The following is a 21,036-nucleotide window of genomic DNA, read 5'->3' as shown; positions in this document are numbered from 1 at the left end:
TAATGTCTTCCACCTCTTCCACAAGCAAAGCATCGTCCTTAATTGTGAGCAGCGAGCGTTTGAGTAGACACAGAAGTGGGATGGTGACGCTGATAATAGCGTTATCACCGCTCACCATCTGTGTTGATTCCTCAAAGTTTCTTAAAACGTCACAGAGGTCAGAAATCCATGCCCACTCCTCGCTTCTAATTAGCGGAAGCTGACTGGAAAGGCGACGACCATGTTGCAGCTGGTATTCCACTACAGCCATCTACTGCTCACAAAGCCTGGCCAACATGTGGAACGTGGAGTTCCAGCGCGTGCTCACGTCGCACAACAGCCAGTGAGCTGGCAAGTTAAAGCACTGCTGCAGCGTTTGACAGACCAGCTGAAGCTGTCCATGATGACTTGCGGAAATGTGCACACACGCAGCGCACCTTCACCAGTAGCTCAGGCAAATAGGGGTAGGTTTTGAGAAACCGCTGAACCACTAAGTTTAAGACGTGGGCTAGGCATGGGATGTGTGTGAGCTTGCTGAGCTCCAAAGCTGCCACCAAGTTACGGCCATTATCACACACAACCATGCCTGGCTGTAGGTTGAGTGGCGAGAGCCACAGCTTAGCCTGGTCTCTTATCCCCTGCAACAGCTCTGCGGCGGTGTGCTGTTTGTCACCTAAGCCTATCAGCTTCAGCACGGCCTGTTGACGCTTCCCCATTGCAATGCTACACTGCTTACAGCTATCGGCTGATGGCTGACTGGTGCTGCACGCGGATAATTCGGAGGTGGAAGTGGAGGAAGAGGCGGAGTAGGAGAAGTGGGGGTTGGAGCCACTTACGTAGGTGCTGGCGGAAACCCTGATGGAATTAGGGCCCGCAATCCTCAGCGTCGGTAGCACCTGTGCCATCCCAGGGTACGACTCGCTCCCGGCCTCCACAATGTTCACCCAGTGTGCCGTCAGGAAAATGTAGCATCCCTGGCCAAATGCACTTGTCCATGTGTCCGTGGTTAAGTGGACCTTCCCAGTAACTGCATTGGTCAGGGCACGTGTGACGTTTCAGGACACATGTTGGTGTAAGGCGGGCATGGCACACCTTGAAAAATAATGGCTGCTGGGGACAGAGTACCATGGGTCGGGGGCCAACATCAGGCTGCGGAAGGCCTCAGTGTCCACAAGCCTAAATGGCAACATTTCCAGGGCCAGTAATTTTGAAATGTGCGCATTTAGTGCTATGGCCTGTGGGTGGGTGGGTGGCTGGGTATTTGCACTTGCGTTCAAATGCCTGGGGTGATGACATTTGGACGCTGCGCTGGGACAGGGAAGTGGATGTAGTCTCTGATGGTGCTTGCGAAGGTCCAGGTGCAGGGCAGGAGGCATCCTCGCTTGTGCCTTCGACAGGCAATTGGCCAGCACGTACCATAGGGTAAGATGAGGCAGTGGTGTGACCCGCAGACACAGATTGTGGACCCAGGCGTTCGTCCCACTTATTACTGTGGTTGGATGCCATGTGGCGGATCATGCTGGTGGTGGTGAGGTTGCTAGTGTTCACGCCCCGGCTCATTTTGGTGTGGCACAGGTTGCAAACTACTATTCTTTTGTCGTCTGCACTTTCCTCAAAAAATCACCATACTGTGGAACACCTACCCCTTGACAAGGGAGATTTATGCAAGGGAGTGCTCCATGGAACAGTTGCGGGCCTGTTTTGTGTGGCCCTGCTTTTCCCTTTTGCCACCCCACTGCCTCTTCCAGCCTGTTGCGGTGCTGCAGATCCCCCTCTGTACTGCTGTCCTTGCTAGGCTTTCCACCTTTCCAGGTTGGGTCAGCGACCTCATTGTCCACCACCTCCTCTTCCACTTCCTCACTCTGATCATCCTCTTGATTTATTGACCTAACCACAACCTCAGTTATTGAAAACTGTGTCTCATCCTTTTCATCAACCTCTTGAGACAGTAATTGTAGTTGACTCATTGGCAACTGTGTCTCATCATCATCCACCTCATTAAACATTAATTGCTGTTCCCCACCGTCATGTTCTTGTGACTGTGGATGCTCAAGAGGTTAGGAATCAGGGCACAAGATCTTATGTCCCTCTTCAAGCATGCTTGGTGAGAGGGCCAAATCAAGTAATGGCAATGAAAAGAGCTCTTCGGAATTTCCGAGTGTGGGAACACTTGTTTGGCCAGACTCTCCATGGTGGGAGGAAGGAGGATCAGGGAGAGGATTCTGTTGACCAGACTTTTGGCTACTGAGACTGGACTTGGTGGAAGACAGGGTGGTGCTTAACCGACTAGAAGCATTATCTGCTGCAATCCAACCGACCACCTGGTCGCACTTGTCTGACTTCAAGAGTTTTGTCCTGCGACGCCCTGCAAACTGGGACATGAAGCTAGGTATCGTGGATGATTGTTTTTCTTGTGCTCTGGCAGCAGTCACCGTTTCAACACGCCCAGGGCCACGGCCTCTGCGTGAACCATCAGCATCACGGCCACAGTATCGGAAAAAGGAAAATAGATTTCACTTATATTTTTCCTATCTCTAGCCCTGAAACACAGAAGGTATTGGACAGATGTCACAAGTCACTGCAGACACCCTCTATAGAAAAAATTATTGAGAATAATGGAGAAAATATAGTCATTTTGATTTATATTTCTCCAATCTCTGACCCTGACACACAGAAGGTATTGGACAGATGTCACTAGTCACTGCAGACACCCTCTATAGAAAAATTATTGAAAATGATGGAAAAAATATATTAATTTTGAGTTATATTTCTCCAATCTCTGGCCCTGACACACAGAAGGTATAATACAGATGTCACAAGTCACTGCAGACACCCTCTATAGAAAAATTATTGAAAATGATGGAAAAAATATATTAATTTTGAGTTATATTTCTCCAATCTCTGGCCCTGACACACAGAAGGTATTGGACAGATAACACTAGTCACTGCAAACACTCTCTATAGAAAAATAATTGTAAATGCTCGAAAAAATAATTGTACTGTAGCTATAAAATACTGCCAGCCTGCCACCACACACAATAGTCCTTAAAAAGACTTTTGGGTCTTTGAAACGTTTTTCTACTGAATTGATTGCGATCAGACTCCCTACACTGTCTGTCCCTTCCTATGCTCAGTTCTCCCTGACTACAAATGAGCGGAACATGCGTCATCAGGTTCTATATAGCATCCGATGACGCGTTCCGGCCAGCCAATCACTGTAATGCCAGTAGCCAACATAGCTACTGACATTACAGTGAGGGCAGTACTGAACTGCACGTTTATTGGTTGCATAGCAGCCCAGAAAAGTGCGGGGAGGAGACTCGAGCATGGCGCTCGAGCACATGCGGTACTCGGCCGAGTCTCGCCATGTTCCGAGCATAGCGATGCTCGAGCCGAACAGCAGTTCGGCCGAGCATGCTCGCTCAACACTGATGGAGACCTCCTTCTGCTGGACTCTATTGTCCGCACTTCCTATAACTCCCAGGACCGATGTTTAGCCTCACAAGAGTTTAGAACAGGGTTTAAGATACCAAATGTCTCACCTATTAAGACAGACCTAAATCTCCCCAAGCACACGGCACTCGCAAGGAGATTCTTAGTTCAGGGCACTCTTAATGCAGGGTATCCCTTTACCTGTGCCTTCCTAATCTGTAAAACATCCATACAATGCGGACCACATCAGCACTGCCCAGCGGACTACTTCTTCCTGCAGTGTCCACATACCGCCACAATAACCTTCATCTGACTCTTCCTCCCCCGATCAGCGTACGGCCGAAAGGACACATTAACCCCTGCAGCTGACACAGAAATAACCCTTTGTAGTCGAGGAATTCTTTCATTCAAATTCAAAGTTCTTCTAACTCCCCCTGAAATAACTGAAGTCGGGGATCTAATGTATCTCTATAAACAGATGTCCTTCTATAATCCTGGTGTCCTAGATCATATGATGATACTACATACACAGCTACGGGGACAGAAATAAAGTCCTGCATGGGGAAATTGGTAACACGGATGTCAACTGTGCATAACTAAGCAGAACGGAACCTTTATATACAGGATCCGTTTCTTTGTTTATTTTTCTGTTCTGACGGATCAGAAGAATGGAAAACTAAATAGTGATGAGAACCCGGCCGAACTATGTTACATGATGGTGACATCATCACTGGTCTTTCACCACCACTTATCCTCTCCACTGCTTAGCTCCACCCCCTCCTAATCACATGACGGTGACGTCATCACAGGTCTTTCACCACCACTTATACTTTTCACTGCTGAGCCCCACCCCCTCCTGATCACATGATGGTGACATCATCCCAGGTCCTTCAGCTCTTGCAGTGCGGCAGATACAGAGCAGGTCCTGGTCGGTAGTCACTGCTGTGGTGTCTGGAGCCTCTTCTTCTCTCTGGTATCAGCCATTTCTCCAGAATCCCCCTTTATCCCCGGTGCTGGGGGCTCTGAGAAGCGGGGTCTCTCCAGGAGCAGTAAGTGCGGTTCTGGATCTCACTAATGCTCTTGTCCCTGGAGGATTTCCAGCCTCTCCTCTCCTCATAAAGGCGCCTGCAGTACTAGAAGCCTCCAGCTCCTCCAGTTCTCTCCTCTTTTCCTGAATGACCACCAAGGATGGACAGGAAGGAGATCAGCAGAAGAATATTAGACTTCACCTTGGAGATCATCTCCCTGCTGAGCGGAGAGGTAAACTTTTCTAGATTTCTCTCCTCTTTATTGTATTCTGTAACAAGTCAGACATCGGGAAGGAGAATCCATCATAGGAAGTGATAGGAGGAGTCCAGGGTCCTGTAGAACGGCCTTCAGACCTTCCAAGTGATGGAGAACCTGAAGATCAGCCACCAGTATGGTCAGTGATGGATCATGGAGACCAATAGTCATGTTGTAGGAGCCATGAGAAGGTAAGTAGGCACGTTGTACCCAGGAGGAGAGGAGGAGATGGCCGGAGTGTGGCCTGGAGGGAGGATTTCTACCACTAGTCTGTCATCTAGATGATACTGGACTATAACAAGGAGGCCTCCACTACGTCTAGAGAAAATAAGGTTTCTCCACCAACATAGAAGAGGAGTCTTTACTGTAAGAGCAGTGAGACTATGGAGCTCTTTGCCAGAGGAAGGAGTCATGGGGGATTCTCTAGAAGAGTCCAGAAGGGGCCTGGAGGTCTGGAGGGTAATAATATTCCAGCTTCTGGTGACTAGATCACTGGAGATGGGGCCGTGATCCAGGGAGGGATTCTGATTGTAGGTCAGGAGTCAAGAAATAATTAATTTTCCTAAGTGTCTCTCTCCATCCACAGGATTACACCATCGTGACGAGGACATCGAGGTTGACTCCCATCATCGATGAGTCAGGAGGGTGGAGCAGTACCCCCATCACAGAGCCTCCCCACCTGATACATGAGCAGAAGATCCTAGAACTCACCCACAAGATGCTTGAGCTGCTGACTAGAGAGGTGACACTGCTGGGAATGCTGGGAAATTCTCCAGTAACAGCACTGGAGGGGTCTGGGTGATGACGGTGTCATTGTGTTGTCAGGTTCCTGTAAGGTGTCAGGATGTGGCGGTCTATTTCTCCATGGAGGAGTGGGAGTATGTAGAAGGACACAAGGATCTGTACAAGGAGGCCATGATGGAGGCTCCCCGGCCTCTGACATCACCAGGTAAGTGGAGATCGTCCTGATCATAAAAGTGCAAAGATCACATAGATACTACTCCCATCATCTCATCATCACATGTAATAATCTATCCTGTCCTTTTGTGTTTCATACAGATGGACTCATAGAAAGAAATCCTCCTGAGAGATGTCCCCGTCCTCTGTATTCCCAGGACTGTCCAGAGGAGAAGCTCCCAGAGAACCATCAGGTAGATGGAGCTGATGTCTCACCAGAATCTGAACAGAAAGTGATTGGACCAAAGATCAATTTACATTTTTCTTGTTTAGGATGAAAATCTGATTGATATTAAGGTTGAGGTTAAAGATGATGATGAAGAGGAGATGGATTTATGTGGCGATCATCAGTGTAAGAATTGTCTGCATTGAGGGTCACCTGGATACTACTCCCATCATCTTATCATCACATGTAATAATCTCTCCTGTCCCTGTGTGTTTCATACAGATGGACTCATAGAAAGAAATCCCCCCGAGAGATGTCCGAGTCCTCTGTATTCCCAGGACTGTCCAGAGGAGACGCTCCCAGAGAACCATCAGGTAGATGGAGCTGAGCCCTATACACATCTATATAGGGGGTCCTGCAGTCATAGAGGGGTCATAGATGGTGGGGGTCTCTTATGTGGATTTGTTAGATTTCCCACCTGTCTGCTGTATTGTCCTGAATTGTTACAGATGACAAATCAGGGGGAAGATGTGACTGATATTAAAGTGGAGGATGAAGAAGAGCGGATGATGGGCGATCCCCCGTGTAAGAATGAGGTGGAGGAGGACATTCCAGTCCATGTGACCACAGGTATGGAATCATGAATGGAGGAAGTGAATTGGGAGGTTTCTTCGGGTGAGGTTCCACCTTACAGCTGCAGTAAAGTAGCACTCCGGGCAGTGACCCCTGTGTTATGTACAGTGCATTAGAAATCTTCTCCCAGCTCTTCTCTCCATCCTCTCATGCTCCAGGCTGGACACCCGGCTTAGCATCAGGTTTTGGAGGCACGCCGGCTGCGATGAACGGCTGCAGTGATGTCCAGGGTCTGAGGAAACTCAGTTTAACCACCTTAAGGGGTTTTCCAGGCTCTTGATATTGATGGGTTATCCTCAGCATATGGCATTATTATCTGATCGGTAAAGGTCTGATTGCCACTCCTTCACGGTCAGCTGTTCCTTGAAGGATCTAGCACCTTTAATGAAATAGGAAACACAGCGCCGTTCAAAGTGCAGTGGCCCTGCTGGGTTACTGCAGCTCAGCTGCCATTAAAGTTAAGGGCAGCTGTGCTGTAGTAACCTGGTACAGCCACAACCCTTATGGAGCTTTCTGTAAAGGTTCTCATTCATCTTGGTCATGGTATATCAGTAGTGATAAGTCAGAACTGGACTTGTTATATTTTTTTCTTGAAGACCTTTTGCTAGTCATCTGAATTAGTCCGACTGGTTTGTATGAGAAAATGGCATTACATTTCAGTGACTTGTGCTTTGAGAATGTTTATAGATGTATATGAATTGTATTACTTTCATGGATTGACACTTTTTATCTATTGCTCTGAAAAATAAATCTAAAAGAAATGACAACAAATAAGGGGATTGTCTATTCCTTTACAAGTGATGACCTGTCCTCAGGATAGACCTTCACTATCTGATTGGTGGGGATCCAACACCTTGTCCCCTGCTGATCAGCTGTTCTGCAGTAGTTCCGGTGCAGGAAGTCAGCGCTGGAACTAAACTGCTCAGTCTGTGGACGAAGCCGGTTACTGCAGTGCTGCTTCCATTCATCTCAATAGTAGCAGCACTACATGAACCAGCTCTGTCCAAAGCACAATGGATGGACCTAATCAGAGGTGTGTGGGACCCCCTATTAATTATTGAGGATAGGCTATTAATTATAAAGGAGTGGACAATCCCTGTAAGGTCTAAAATAGGCCGTTCACGAAGAGTTTAGGTTATTGTAGTAAAATCATCTCCACTTGATATCTAAAGACCAACTGTGGTGGCAGAGGACAGGCCTGATTGTCAGAGAAGGGGGTGATTCTCAGATTTCTGAATGTTTTCAGGTCTGGGTTTATGTAATAGAAGTGATCGGTGAGTGTAGAGCAGAGTCCTGGACTTTATCACCCATCCATTATAATTATAAGGACACGACCACAAATGATTTTCTTTTATTTCAGTTTTTGATTCAGTATTTTGTGCCAAAGCCAAGAAAGGATTCATATAAATGGGAAATATAAAGGAAGGACTTGTACTTCTCCTTCCTTTTGACATAAAAACTACATCAAAAACTGCACACAGCCTGATAGGAAGCTTCTAGAATTGTCTTCTTTACTGTTTGGAAATAAAACACAAAATGTCTTTTTAATCCTAACAGAAAATCCCAGTAAGAACTCTGAGGGAAACTTCAGGTTATCACTAAATTATAAAGGAGAAGATGAAGATATCGGGCAGTGCTCTTCAGGAGAAAACCTCATTACCTGTAATGTCCATCCAGGACTTCACAGACCAGATCTGTCATATAATGCTCCTAATCATAAGGAACCTTCTCCTGACCAATCACAGATTGTTATCACAAGTACCGGGCCGAAAGAGGCTACAAGTTTTCAGTGTGAGAAATGTGGAAAAAAGTTTACAAACATCTCAGGTCTAAATGGACACAAAAGAAGTCACGCAGTAGCGACGTCGTATTCATGTTCAGAATGCGGCAAATGTTTTCCAATAAAGTCACGACTTGTTAGTCATCAGAGAATTCACACAGGGGAGAAACCATTTTCATGTTCCGAATGTGGGAAATATTTTAGAAATCAATCAAATCTTACTAAACATAAGATAGTTCACCCAGGAGAGATGCCGTATTCATGTTCAGAATGTGGGAAAGGTTTTATATATAAATCACAGCTTGCTGATCATGAGAGATGTCACACAGGAGAGAAGCCGTATTTATGTTCAGAATGTGGGAAATGTTATACATATAAATCACAGCTTACTGGTCATGAGAAAAGGCACAAAGGAGTGAAGCCGTATTTATGTTCACAATGTGGGAAATGTTTTCTATATAAATCAATGCTTGTTGAACATGAGAGAATTCACACAGGAGAGATGCCGTTTTCATGTGCAGAATGTGGGAAATGTTTTCTTTATAAAGGGACCCTCAAAATGCATCAGATATGTCACGCATAAGAAAAAACATTTATATTCTCCAAATATGGTGACTGTTTTACAAAAAAGTCAGGTCTTGTTTCACATGAGAGTTCCCACAGGAGAGAAGCCATTTTGATTTTCTTCATGTGAAAAATAAAAACAGAATTTGAAACTCATCAGAGAATTCACACATAGAAGGAACTAAATTCTTGTTTGGAATGTGGGAAGTGTTTCCATGCATTAAACAGCCTATATGAGAGTATATTTTTCTGTGGAATTACCCTGGGTCTGCCAAAGAGCCAAATTATATTTCTCTGAGGTCAACAGTGACCAGGATCCATGGAGGAAAAGTATTGTGGATATGAGGAAAAAGAAGAAGAGCGTTGTTTACTGTCAGAGCAGATCAAGATGATTGACCCCATGGACCTTGCTTCTTACTGTATTCATACCTCCGCCAGCACTGCAGGAGAATCCAGAGGGACACAGTGAGAAACGGAAGGACACCTCCTGTAGACTTTTATGTAACCTATGTGGACATAGGGAATGGGTATTTTCTCTTCATTAATACAGTATATCAAGATAAAGGTGATGGGGGAAAAATAACAAATTGAGTTGACAATAATTTGTTAAAAAACCAGATCTTCTATTTCCTTCCATTTCCTTCTCTTTGCCTCATTCACACTTGTGTATTCTGGTCAGTATCGTACACCAGTATTTGTAGGATAAAACTAGGAGTAGCTCCCGAACATGGAAGACTTTCCATTATACTTTTCTCTGTTTTATTCCGTTCCCTGTTACGGCTTACAGATACTGATACAAAATACCGACCAAAATACAAAAGTGTGAATGAGGCCTCACTGTCTATTGGTCTCTTCCAATGGAGCTTTTATTGCCTACTCTCCCATAGAGATCATGCACAGCCAGTTATACATCTCATATCTTCCTTGGCGGTCTGTGGAGGTCTTCATTCATCTAGGTCAGATTTATGATATATCAGTAGTAATAAATCAGAGCAACTGGACATGTAATTTTTTTCACTGGTCATCTGAATTGCTTTCTCAATTAGAATGGCTTGTACAAGAAATCTCCGGCAATATACACTGCCACTTACAATGCTGTCCTAACACCTCTCCTGATGCAGTATAATTACACCTAATAACATCAGTAATGCAAATGCAATCAACACCTTACCTCCATGGCTGAACCATAAATGACTAGTGCCAGAGATTTCTCATATAAGGTATGCTGTTAATTCCAGAGTGCCCCTGATGGCCTTTCATGTTGCACGTGTGCGCAGTCAGGACATGCTTATTAATAAACATGTTTTCCCTTGAAAAAAAAAAGAAAATAGAAGCTTTGAAAATTGGTGGGGTATCTGTTTTATGTGTAGTGTCACCTTCCCTAGATTGAGGGTGGGAAGACTGAGGCTCCACTGCAGACTGCAGAAATTGGTCACTAATATAGGGAATAGAAAGTGTCCTGTGGAACAAGCCCTCGGGTAATAAAGGGGCTACATGTGTGTTTACACTGGAAGAAAGATTCTGTAGAGTTGGGAATAACGTCTAGCAAAATGGATATAAGTGGGAATGGGAATAAAGTGTTGAACTTTTGGATCTCCTTGGTCTGTTCTGGTTGGAGACTTAGCAAGGGGGCAACTGTAACATTAGACTCCCTAAATATGATGGGAAGGGGAAAGATACTAAGATCATAAAGGTCTAGCTATAAAATGACCTTGGGGTTTCCTGGGATGCTAATTCTCAGACATTTAGCTCCTATTAAGGGTATTTTTTTTTATAGTGAATTCTAGTGATGTGTAGCGTTTTCTTCACGTAGACTTCTTTATGTATATTTTTCATCTATCAAATTTGTTGACCAGTATTTTGATGATAAAATGTTGACGTGATGTTGCATGCTTTACTCTTGCACAAAATTTTGTGACATTTTGACCTTGGCCTTTTTTGGCCCCACATTTGGTTTTGGAGTACAAAAGAGGTTATGTTTTCTGCTTACACCACTTTTAAGGTAGGTTCATAATTTGCAACTAGAAAAACTGGAGTAGTATTTCTATACAAAGTACTCCAACCCAGACTCATGCAAAACTGACTTTAGATAATAACCTCATGATAAATTCCCCCCTTAGGGCTCATGCACACAAATGTATTTTCTTTCCGTGCCAGTTTAGTTTTTTTGCGAACCGTATGCGGAACTATTCTTTTCAATGGGTCCGCAAAAAAAAGCAGAAGTTAGTCCGTGTGCATTCTGTTTCCATATGTCCGTTCCACAACAAAATAGAATATGTCCTAGTATTGTCCACATTACGGACAAGGATAGGACGGTTCTATTAGGGGCCAGCTGTTCCATTCTGCAAAATATGGAATGCACACGAACATATCCGTATTTTTTGCAGATCCGTGTTTTGCGGACCACAAAATATACAGTCATGTGCATGAGCCCTTAGACTGTACGCATACGATAAGCACTGCAGCCATGTGGTCTGGATTACTGCAGATTGGGCCATTGCTACTGACGTGTTCTGGGAGCTTGGAGTGTGTTTTTATGTTGGTTCAGGGAATTGTTGCATGTCCCAGTCTGCTCCATATTAATTAATACTAGATGATGTTTTTATAAGTTTGGTGCAGGTGCAGGACCCTAATATAATAAAGAAACTTGACTCAAATACACCTACATGTCACGGAAGGTATATCACCAGGGAAATAACCAAACACAGGGAAAACAAACAGAACAATAGACTAGGCCCAAAAGCTAGGGAGAAAGGGTCACCTCCTAGCGATCCCTGAAGCTTTCCCTATACTGCTGTGCACATGTGCATACAAGCGTTGAGCGAACACCTGGATGTTCGGGTTCGAGAAGTTCGGCCGAACTTCCCGGAAATGTTCGGGTTCGGAATCCGAACCCGAATCGAACTTCGTCCCGAACCCGAACCCCATTGAAGTCAATGGGGACCCAAACTTTTGGGCACTAAAAAGGCTGTAAAACAGCCCAGGAAAGAGCTAGAGGGCTGCAAAAGGCAGCAACATGTAGGTAAATCCCCTGCAAACAAATGTGGATAAGGAAATGAATTAAAATAAAAATAAAAAAAATAAAAATGACCCAATATCAATTGGACAGAGGTCCCATAGCAGAGAATCTGGCTTCACGTCAGCAGAGAATCAGTCTCTTCATGCCATAGCAAAGAATCTGGCTTCATGTCAGCAGAGAATCAGTCTCTTCATGCCATAGCAGAGAATCTGGCTTCATGTCACCCACCACTGGAAGAGGCCACTGTCACATATTTAGGCCCCGGCACCCAGACAGAGGAGAGAGGTCCCGTAACAGAGAATCTGGCCTTATGTCAGCACAGAATCTGTCTTCATGTCATAGCAGAGAATCAGGCTTCACGTCACCCACCACTGGAACAGGCCACTGTCACATATTTAGGCCCAGGCACCCAGGCAGAGGAGAGAGGTCCCGTAACAGAGAATCTGGTCTTATGTCAGCGCAGAATCTGTCTTCATGTCATAGCAGAGAATCAGGCTTCACGTCACCCACCACTGGAACAGGCCACTATCACACATTTAGGCCCAGGCACCCAGGCAGAGGAGAGAGGTCCCGTAACAGAGAATCTGGCCTTATGTCAGCGCAGAATCTGTTTTCATGTCATAGCAGAGAATCAGGCTTCACGTCACCCACCACTGGAACAGGCCACTGTCACATATTTAGGCCCAGGCAGAGGAGAGAGGTCCCGTAACAGAGAATCTGGCCTTATGTCAGCGCAGAATCTGTCTTCATGTCATAGCAGAGAATCAGGCTACACGTCACCCACCACTGGAACAGGCCACTGTCACACATTTAGGCCCAGGCACCCAGGCAGAGGAGAGAGGTCCCGTAACAGAGAATCTGGCCTTATGTCAGCGCAGAATCTGTCTTCATGTCATAGCAGAGAATCAGGCTTCACGTCACCCACCACTAGAACAGGCCACTGTCACATATTTAGGCCCAGGCACACAGGCAGAGGAGAGAGGTCGCGTAACAGAGAATCTGGCTTCATGTCAGCACAGAATAAGTCTTCATGTCATAGCAGAGAATCAGGCTTCACGTCACCCACCACTGGAACAGGCCACTGTCACACAATTAGGCCCAGGCACCCAGGCAGAGGAGAGAGGTCCCGTAACAGAGAATCTGGCCTTATGTCAGCACAGAATCAGTCTTCATGTCATAGCAGAGAATCAGGCTTCACGTCACCCACCACTGGAACAGGCCACTGTCACACATTTAGGCCCAGGCACCCAGGCAGAGGAGAGAGGTCCCGTAACAGAGAATCTGGCCTTATGTCAGCGCAGAATCTGTCTTCATGTCATAGCAGAGAATCAGGCTTCACGTCACCCACCACTAGAACAGGCCACTGTCACATATTTAGGCCCAGGCACCCAGGCAGAGGAGAGAGGTCGCGTAACAGAGAATCTGGCTTCATGTCAGCACAGAATAAGTCTTCATGTCATAGCAGAGAATCAGGCTTCACGTCACCCACCACTGGAACAGGCCACTGTCACACATTTAGGCCCAGGCACCCAGGCAGAGGAGAGAGGTCCCGTAACAGAGAATCTGGCCTTATGTCAGCACAGAATCTGTCTTCATGTCATAGCAGAGAATCAGGCTTCACGTCACCCACCACTGGAACAGGCCACTGTCACACATTTAGGCCCCGGCACCCAGACAGAGGAGAGGTTCATTCAACTTTGGGTTGCCCCGCAATATAATGGTAAAATGAAATTAAAAATAGTATTGAATGAGGAAGTGCCCTGGAGTAGAATAATATATTGTTAAGGGGAGGTAGTTAATATCTAATCTGCACAAGGGATGGACAGATCCTGTGGGATCCATGCCTGGTTCATTTATATGAACGTCAGCTTGTCCACATTGGCTGTAGACAGGCGGCTGCGTTTGTGCAGCATACGGGTAGGTTACCCGACACTGCTAGGTTGTATGTGTATTTCCCTTTAACCCCTTAAGGACACAGCCTTTTTACACCTTAGGACCAGGCCATTTTTTGAAAATCTGACCAGAGTCCCTTTAAGTGCTGATAACTTTAAAACGGTTTGACTTATCCAGGCCGTTCTGAGATTGTTTTTTCGTCACATATTGTACTTCATGACACTGGTAAAATGGAGTAAAAAAAAAAATTTTTTTTGCACCAAAAAATACCTAATTTAACAAAAATTTGAAAAAAATTAGCAAATTTCAAAGTTTCAGTTTCTCTACTTCTGTAATACATAGTAATACCCCCAAAAATTGTGATGACTTTACATTCCCCATATGTCTACTTCATGTTTGAATTGTTTTGGGAATGATATTTTATTTTTTGGGGATGTTATAAGGCTTAGAAGTTTAGAAGCAAATCTTGAAATTTTTCCGAAATTTACAAAAACTCAATTTCTAGGGACCAGTTCAGGTCTCAAGTGACTTTGCGAGGCTTACATTATAGAAACCACCCAAAAATGACCCCATCTAAGAAACTACACCCCTCAAGGTATTCAAAACTGATTTTGCATACGTTGTTAACCCTTTAGGTGTTGCACAAGAGTTATTGGCAAATAGGGAGGAAATTTGAGAATTTCATTTTTTTGTCTAATTTTTCATTTTAACCCATTTTTTCCCACTAACAAACCAAGGGTTAACAGCCAAACAAGACTGTATCTTTATTGCCCTGACTCTGCCGTTTACAGAAACACCCAATATGTGGCCGTAAACTACTGTACGGCCACACAGCGGGGCGTAGAGTGAAAGGTGCGCCGTTTGGTTTTTGGAAGGCTGATTTTTATGGACTGGTTTATTTACACCATGTCCCATTTGAAGCCCCCTGATGCACCCCTAGAGGAGAAACTCCCTAAAAGTGACCCCATCTAAGAAACTACACCCCTCAAGGTATTCAAAACTGATTTTACATACGTCGTTAACCCTTTAGGTGTTGCACAAGAGTTATTGGCAAATGGCGATGAAATTTGAGAATTTCATTTTTTTGCCTAATTTTCCATTTTAACCCATTTTTTCCACTAACAAAGCAAGGGTTAACAGCCAAACAAGACTGTATCTTTATTGCCCTGACTCTGCTGTTTACAGAAACACCCCATATGTGGCCGTAAACTACTGTACGGGCACACAGCGGGGCGTAGAGTGAAAGGTGCGCCGTTTGGTTTTTGGAGGGCTGATTTTGCTGGACTGTTTTTTTGGCACCATGTCCCATTTGAAGACCCCCTGATGCACCCCTAGAGTAGAAACTCCAAAAAAGTGACCACATTTTAGAAACTACGGGATAGGGTGGCAGTTTTGTTGGTACTAGTTTAGGGTACATATGATTTTTGGTTGCTCTATTATAAACTCCATAAAAGTGACCCCATCTAAGAAACTACACCCCTCAAGGTATTCAAAACTTTGTTAACCCTTTAGGTGTTGCACAAGATTTAATGGAAAATAGAGATACAATTTCAAAATTTCACTTTTTTGGCAGATTTTCCATTTTAATATTTTTTTTCCAGTTACAAAGCAAGGGTTAGCAGCCAAACAAAACTCATTATTTATGGCCCTAATTCTGTAGTTTACAGAAACACCCCATATGTGGTCATAAACTACTGTACGGGCACACGGCAGGGCGCAAAAGGAAAGGAACACCATATGGTTTTTGGAAGGCATATTTTGCTGGACTGTTTTTTTTGACACCATGTCCCATTTGAAGCCCCCCTGATGCACCCCTAGAATAGAAACTCCAAAAAAGTGACCACATTTTAGAAACTACGGGATAGGGTGGCAGTTTTGTTGGTACTAGTTTAGGGTACATATGATTTTTGGTTGCTCTATATTACACTTTTTGTGCGGCAAGGTAACAAGAAATAGCTTTTTTGGCACCGTTTTTTTTTTTGTTATTTACAACATTCATCTGACAGGTTAGATCATGTGGTAATTTTATAGAGCAGGTTGTCACGGACGCGGAGATACCTAATATGTATACAATTTTTTTTATTTATGTAAGTTTTACACAATGATTTCATTTTTAAAACCCAAAAAATGTTTTAGTGTCTCCATAGTCTAAGAGCCATAGTTTTTTCAGTTTTTGGGCGATTATCTTAAGTAGGGTCTCATTTTTTGCGGGATGAGATGACGGTTTGATTGGCATCTATTTTGGGGTGCATATGACTTTTTGATTGCTTGCTATTACACTTTTTGTGACGTTTTTTTACACCGTTTTTATTTTTATTTTTTTACGGTGGTCATCTGAGGGGTTAGATCATGTGATATTTTTATAGAGCCGGGCGATACGGACGCGGCGATACCTAATATGTATACTTTTTTTTTATTTATGTAAGTTTTACACAATGATTTCATTTTTGAAACAAAAAAAATCATGTTTTAGTGTTTCCATAGTCTAAGAGCCATAGTTTTTTCAGTTTTTGGGCGATTATCTTGGGTAGGGTATGATTTTTGCGGGATGAGATGACGGTTTGATTGTTACAATTTTGGCGTACATGCGACTTTTTTGATCACTTTTATTACCTTTTTTGGGAAGTAAGGTGGGCAAAATTTCAATTTCATCATAGTTTTTTATTTTTTATTTTTATGGTGTTCACCGTTCGGGTAAAGTAACATGACCGTTTTATAGATCAGGTCGTTACGGACGCGGCAATACCAAACATGTGTAGGGAATTTTATTTTTTTCATTTTTTATCAGTGATAAATGTGTTTTTTGATTTTTACTTTTTTTTCACTTTTATTCACTTTTTTTGGACCCAGACCCACTTGGTTCTTGAAGATCCAGTGGGTCTGATGTCTGTATAATACAGTACAGTACAATATATATTGTTCTGTACTGTATTTTACTTACACTGAACAGATCTATGCCTTTCAGCACAGATCTGTTCAGCACCATGGACAGCAGGACGCCTGAGAGGCGTCCTGTTGCCATGGGAACCTTCCCCGTCTGCTCAGTACTGCTCAGAACTTCGCAGACGGGGAAGGGTAAGGAGGGGATCTCTCGGGGGGCTCTCTGGGGGCTCTCTCCCTCTCCATCGGGGGGCTGCAAAGGCACAGCAGCCCCCCGATGGGAGAGGGAGGGAGCTCCCTGCGCTGTTAACCTTTTCCATACAGCGGTCCGTACGGACCGCTGTATGGAAAGGGTTAAACGGCTGACATCGCATCGCAAATGTCAGCCGTTTATACCAGGGTGCCAGCAATGTGCTGGCACCCTGGTATACCCACTAGAAGCCAACGATTATACCAGGGGAGGCGGGCGGGGGATCGCGATCCCGCCTGCCGCACCGCCCGCCTCCCGCACCGCCCACACCGCCCGCAACCCTCCCCCTGCACCTCCCGCCACCATAAAAATCATTCGGGGGTGCAGGGGGGGGTGAATAAAACTTTTTTAGGCATATAAAGTTTCTGATCCCCGCGGTCAGGGACCGCGGGGACCAGAAACTTCAGAAATCGCAGCAAACCGCAGGTCTGAATTGACCTGCGGTTTGCCGCGATCGCCGACATGGGGGGGTCACGGGACCCCCCCGCGCATTTAGCCTAGGTGCCTGCTCAATGATTTGAGCAGGCACCGGGTTCCGATCACTGCCAGCCGCATGGCAGTGATCGAAAATACACAGGGCGTACATGTACGCCCTGTGTCCTTAAGTACCAGGGCACAAGGGCGTACCTGTACGCCCTATGTCCTTAAGAGGTTAAGCCAGTTAGGCCTGTTGCAGGCAATCCCTGTTCCAGTCAGCAGAGGGAGCTCCCAGTTCAGTATAAATAGGCAGGGCCTAGCCTAGGAAGGGGAGTTCAGAAGTTTCTAGAGTCAGTGCTCGGAGAGACAGAGGCAAGTCCAGAAAAGCAAGAGGTATTAAAGACAACAGAGGAGGTACTTGATAATTATAAAACCAAGGATATACGCCAGAGCTAGGGCATCGGGCCTTGGAGAAGAGTTTCTATGTTCCAGGATCAGTCAGGAATAGAGTGCAAGCCGCCTGTACTGCAAGTCCTGTGTTTAACACTCTGAAGTCACCTTGCTATATATATTGCCTGCATCAAATGTACTGCAACCAACTGTCTGCAAAGGAACTGCGCTTCCATCTATGTCCATGTATGATGACTACTAAAGTTTGAGTTCTGTTTTAACATCACGTGGTTCCTCAGTTATTCCTGCTATCAGCAAACGGCGTGCCACCGTTTAATTGGCACTGGCGTCACGAACATTACTTATCATCACCTGCCCTTGCAGAGAGTCAGCCATCTCAGGTTAGTGTCTATTGCACTACAACACCCAGGAACATTTCTACACCTAACTTGAGTACGCTGTAATGACGCCCCCTGCCGTGCTGAATACACGTTCAGACAAAACGCTGGCCGCCGGGCAGGCCAGCACCTCCAAGGCATAAAAGGCTAGCTCTGGCCACGTGGACAATTTGGAGACCCAGAAGTTGAATGGGGCCGAACCATCAGTCAGTACGTGGAGGGGTGTGCACAAGTACTGTTCCACCATGTTAGTGATATGTTGCCTCCTGCTAACACGTTCCGTATCAGGTGGTGGTGCAGTTAGCTGTGGTGTGTTGACAAAACTTTTCCACATCTCTGCCATGCTAACCCTGCCCTCAGTGGAGCTGGCCGTGACACAGCTGCGTTGGCGACCTCTTGCTCCTCCTCTGCCTTCGCCTTGGGCTTCCACTGGTTCCCCTGTGACATTTGGGAATGCTCTCAGTAGCGCGTCTACCAACGTGCGCTTGTACTCGCGCATCTTCCTATCACGCTCCAGTGTAGGAAGTAAGGTGGGCACATTGTCTTTGTACCGGGGATCCAGCAGGGTGGCAACCCAGTAGTCCGCACACGTTAAAATGTGGGCAACTCTGCTGTCGTCGCGCAGGCACTGCACTCATGTGTGCCAGGCTGCCCAGAGGTAAGGACAAGCTGTCCTCTGTGGGAGGCGTATCGTCATCGTCCTGCGTTTCCCCCCAGCCACGCACCAGTGATGGGCCCGAGCTGCTTTGGGTGCCACCCCGCTGTGAACATGCTTCATCCTCATCCTCCTCCACCTCTTCCTCATCCTCGTCCTCCTCGTCTTCCAGTAGTGGGCCCTGTCTGGCCACATTTGTACCTGGCCTCTGGTGTTGCAAAAAACCTCCCTCTGAGTCACTTTGAAGAGACTGGCCTGAAAGTGCTAAAAATGACCCCTCTTTCTCCTCTTCCTCCTGGGCCACCTCCTCTTCCATCATCGCCCTAAGTGTTTTCTCAAGGAGACATAGAAGTGGTATTGTAACGCTGATAACGGCGTCATCGCCACTGGCCATGTTGGTGGAGTACTCGAAACAACGCAACAGGGCACACAGGTCTCGCATGGAGGCCCAGTCATTGGTGGTGAAGTGTGTCTGATCCGCAGTGCGACTGACCCGTGCGTGCTGCAGCTGAAACTCCACTATGGCCTGCTGCTGCTCGCACAGTCTGTCCAGCATATGCAAGGTGGAGTTCCACCTGGTGGGTACGTCGCATATGAGGCGGTGAGCGGGAAGGCCGAAGTTACGCTGTAGCGCAGACAGGCGAGCAGCGGCAGGGTGTGAACGCCGGAAGCGTGAACAGACGGCCCGCACTTTATGCAGCAGCTCTGACATGTCGGGGTAGTTGCGAATGAACATCTGCACCACCAAATTCAGCACATGCGCCAGGCAAGGGATGTGCGTCAAACCGGCTAGTCCCAGAGCTGCAACGAGATTTCGCCCATTATCGCACACCACCAGGCCGGGCTTGAGGCTCACCGGCAGCAACCACTCGTCGGTCTGTTGTTCTATACCCCGCCACAACTCCTGTGCGGTGTGGGGCCTGTCCCCCAAACATATGAGTTTCAGAATGGCCTGCTGACGTTTACCCCGGGCTGTGCTGAAGTTGGTGGTGAAGGTGTGTGGCTGACTGGATGAGCAGGTGGAAGAAGAGGAGGAGGAAGCTGAGTAGGAGGAGGAGGAGACAGGAGGCAAAGAATGTTGCCCTGCGATCCTTGGCGGCGGAAGGACGTGCGCCAAACAGCTCTCCGCCTGGGGCCCAGCCGCCACTACATTTACCCAGTGTGCAGTTAGGGAGATATAGCGTCCCTGGCCGTGCTTACTGGTCCACGTATCTGTGGTTAGGTGGACCTTGCCACAGATGGGGTTGCGCAGTGCACACTTGATTTTATCGGACACTTGTTTGTGCAGGGAAGGCACGGCTCTCTTGGAGAAGTAGTGGCGGCTGGGAACAACATACTGTGGGACAGCAAGTGACATGAGCTGTTTGAAGCTGTGTGTGTCCACCAGCCTAAATGACAGCATTTCATAGGCCAGTAGTTTAGAAATGCTGGCATTCAGGGCCAGGGATCGAGGGTGGCTAGGTGGGAATTTACGCTTTCTCTCAAATGTTTGTGAGATGGAGAGCTGAACGCTGCCGTGTGACATGGTTGAGATGCTTGGTGACGCAGGTGGTGGTGTTGGTGGTACATCCCATGTTTGCTGGGCGGCAGGTGCCAACGTTCCTCCAGAGGCGGAGGAAGAGGCCGAGGCGGCGGCAGCAGCAGAAGAGGCCGAGGCGGCAGCAGCAGAAGAGGTAGCAGGGGGAGCCTGAGTGACTTCCTTGTTTTTAAGGTGTTTACTCCACTGCAGTTCATGCTTTGCATGCAGGTGCCTGGTCATGCAGGTTGTGCTAAGGTTCAGAACGTTAATGCCTCGCTTCAGGCTCTGATGGCACAGCGTGCAAACCACTCAGGTCTTGTCGTCAGCACATTGTTTGAAGAAGTGCCATGCCAGGGAACTCCTTGAAGCTGCCTTTGGGGTGCTCGGTCCCAGATGGCGGCGGTCAGTAGCAGGCGGAGTCTCTTGGCGGCGGGTGTTCTGATTTTGTCCACTGCTCCCTCTTTTGCTACGCTGTTGGCTCGGTCTCACCACTGCCTCTTCCTCCGAACTGTGAAAGTCAGTGGCACGACCTTCATTCCATGTGGGGTCTAGGACCTCATCGTCCCCTGCATCGTCTTCCACCCAGTCTTGATCCCTGACCTCCTGTTCAGTCTGCACACTGCAGAAAGACGCAGCAGTTGGCACCTGTGTTTCGTCATCATCAGAGACGTGCTGAGGTGGTATTCCCATGTCCTCATCATCAGGAAAAATAAGTGGTTGTGCGTTAGTGCATTCTATCTCTTCCACCCCTGGGGAAGGGCTAGGTGGATGCCCTTGGGAAACCCTGGCAGCAGAGTCTTCAAACAGCATAAGAGACTGC

At 46.5% G+C, this 21,036-nt stretch overlaps 2 protein-coding genes across 2 annotated transcripts in view; one reads left to right on the top strand and one right to left on the bottom strand.

The window, feature by feature from the left end:
- The window catches only part of LOC120998306 (oocyte zinc finger protein XlCOF7.1-like), a 1,981,422-nt gene that overhangs the window by 623,347 nt on the left and 1,337,039 nt on the right, over positions 1 to 21,036 (bottom strand). The window lies entirely within an intron of this gene.
- LOC120998376 (oocyte zinc finger protein XlCOF6.1-like) lies at positions 5,041 to 9,791 on the top strand. Its single transcript, XM_040429046.1, has 5 exons — positions 5,041 to 5,154; positions 5,282 to 5,437; positions 5,521 to 5,644; positions 8,009 to 9,296; positions 9,361 to 9,791. Exons 1-4 carry the CDS (start codon positions 5,107 to 5,109, stop codon positions 8,812 to 8,814), a joined length of 1,134 nt encoding a protein of 377 aa, XP_040284980.1. The 5' UTR covers positions 5,041 to 5,106; the 3' UTR covers positions 8,815 to 9,296; positions 9,361 to 9,791.

Source organism: Bufo bufo, chromosome 4, assembly GCF_905171765.1.
Source record: "Bufo bufo chromosome 4, aBufBuf1.1, whole genome shotgun sequence".
Lineage (NCBI taxonomy): Eukaryota > Metazoa > Chordata > Amphibia > Anura > Bufonidae > Bufo > Bufo bufo.
This window is presented reverse-complemented; position numbering and strand designations above follow the sequence as displayed.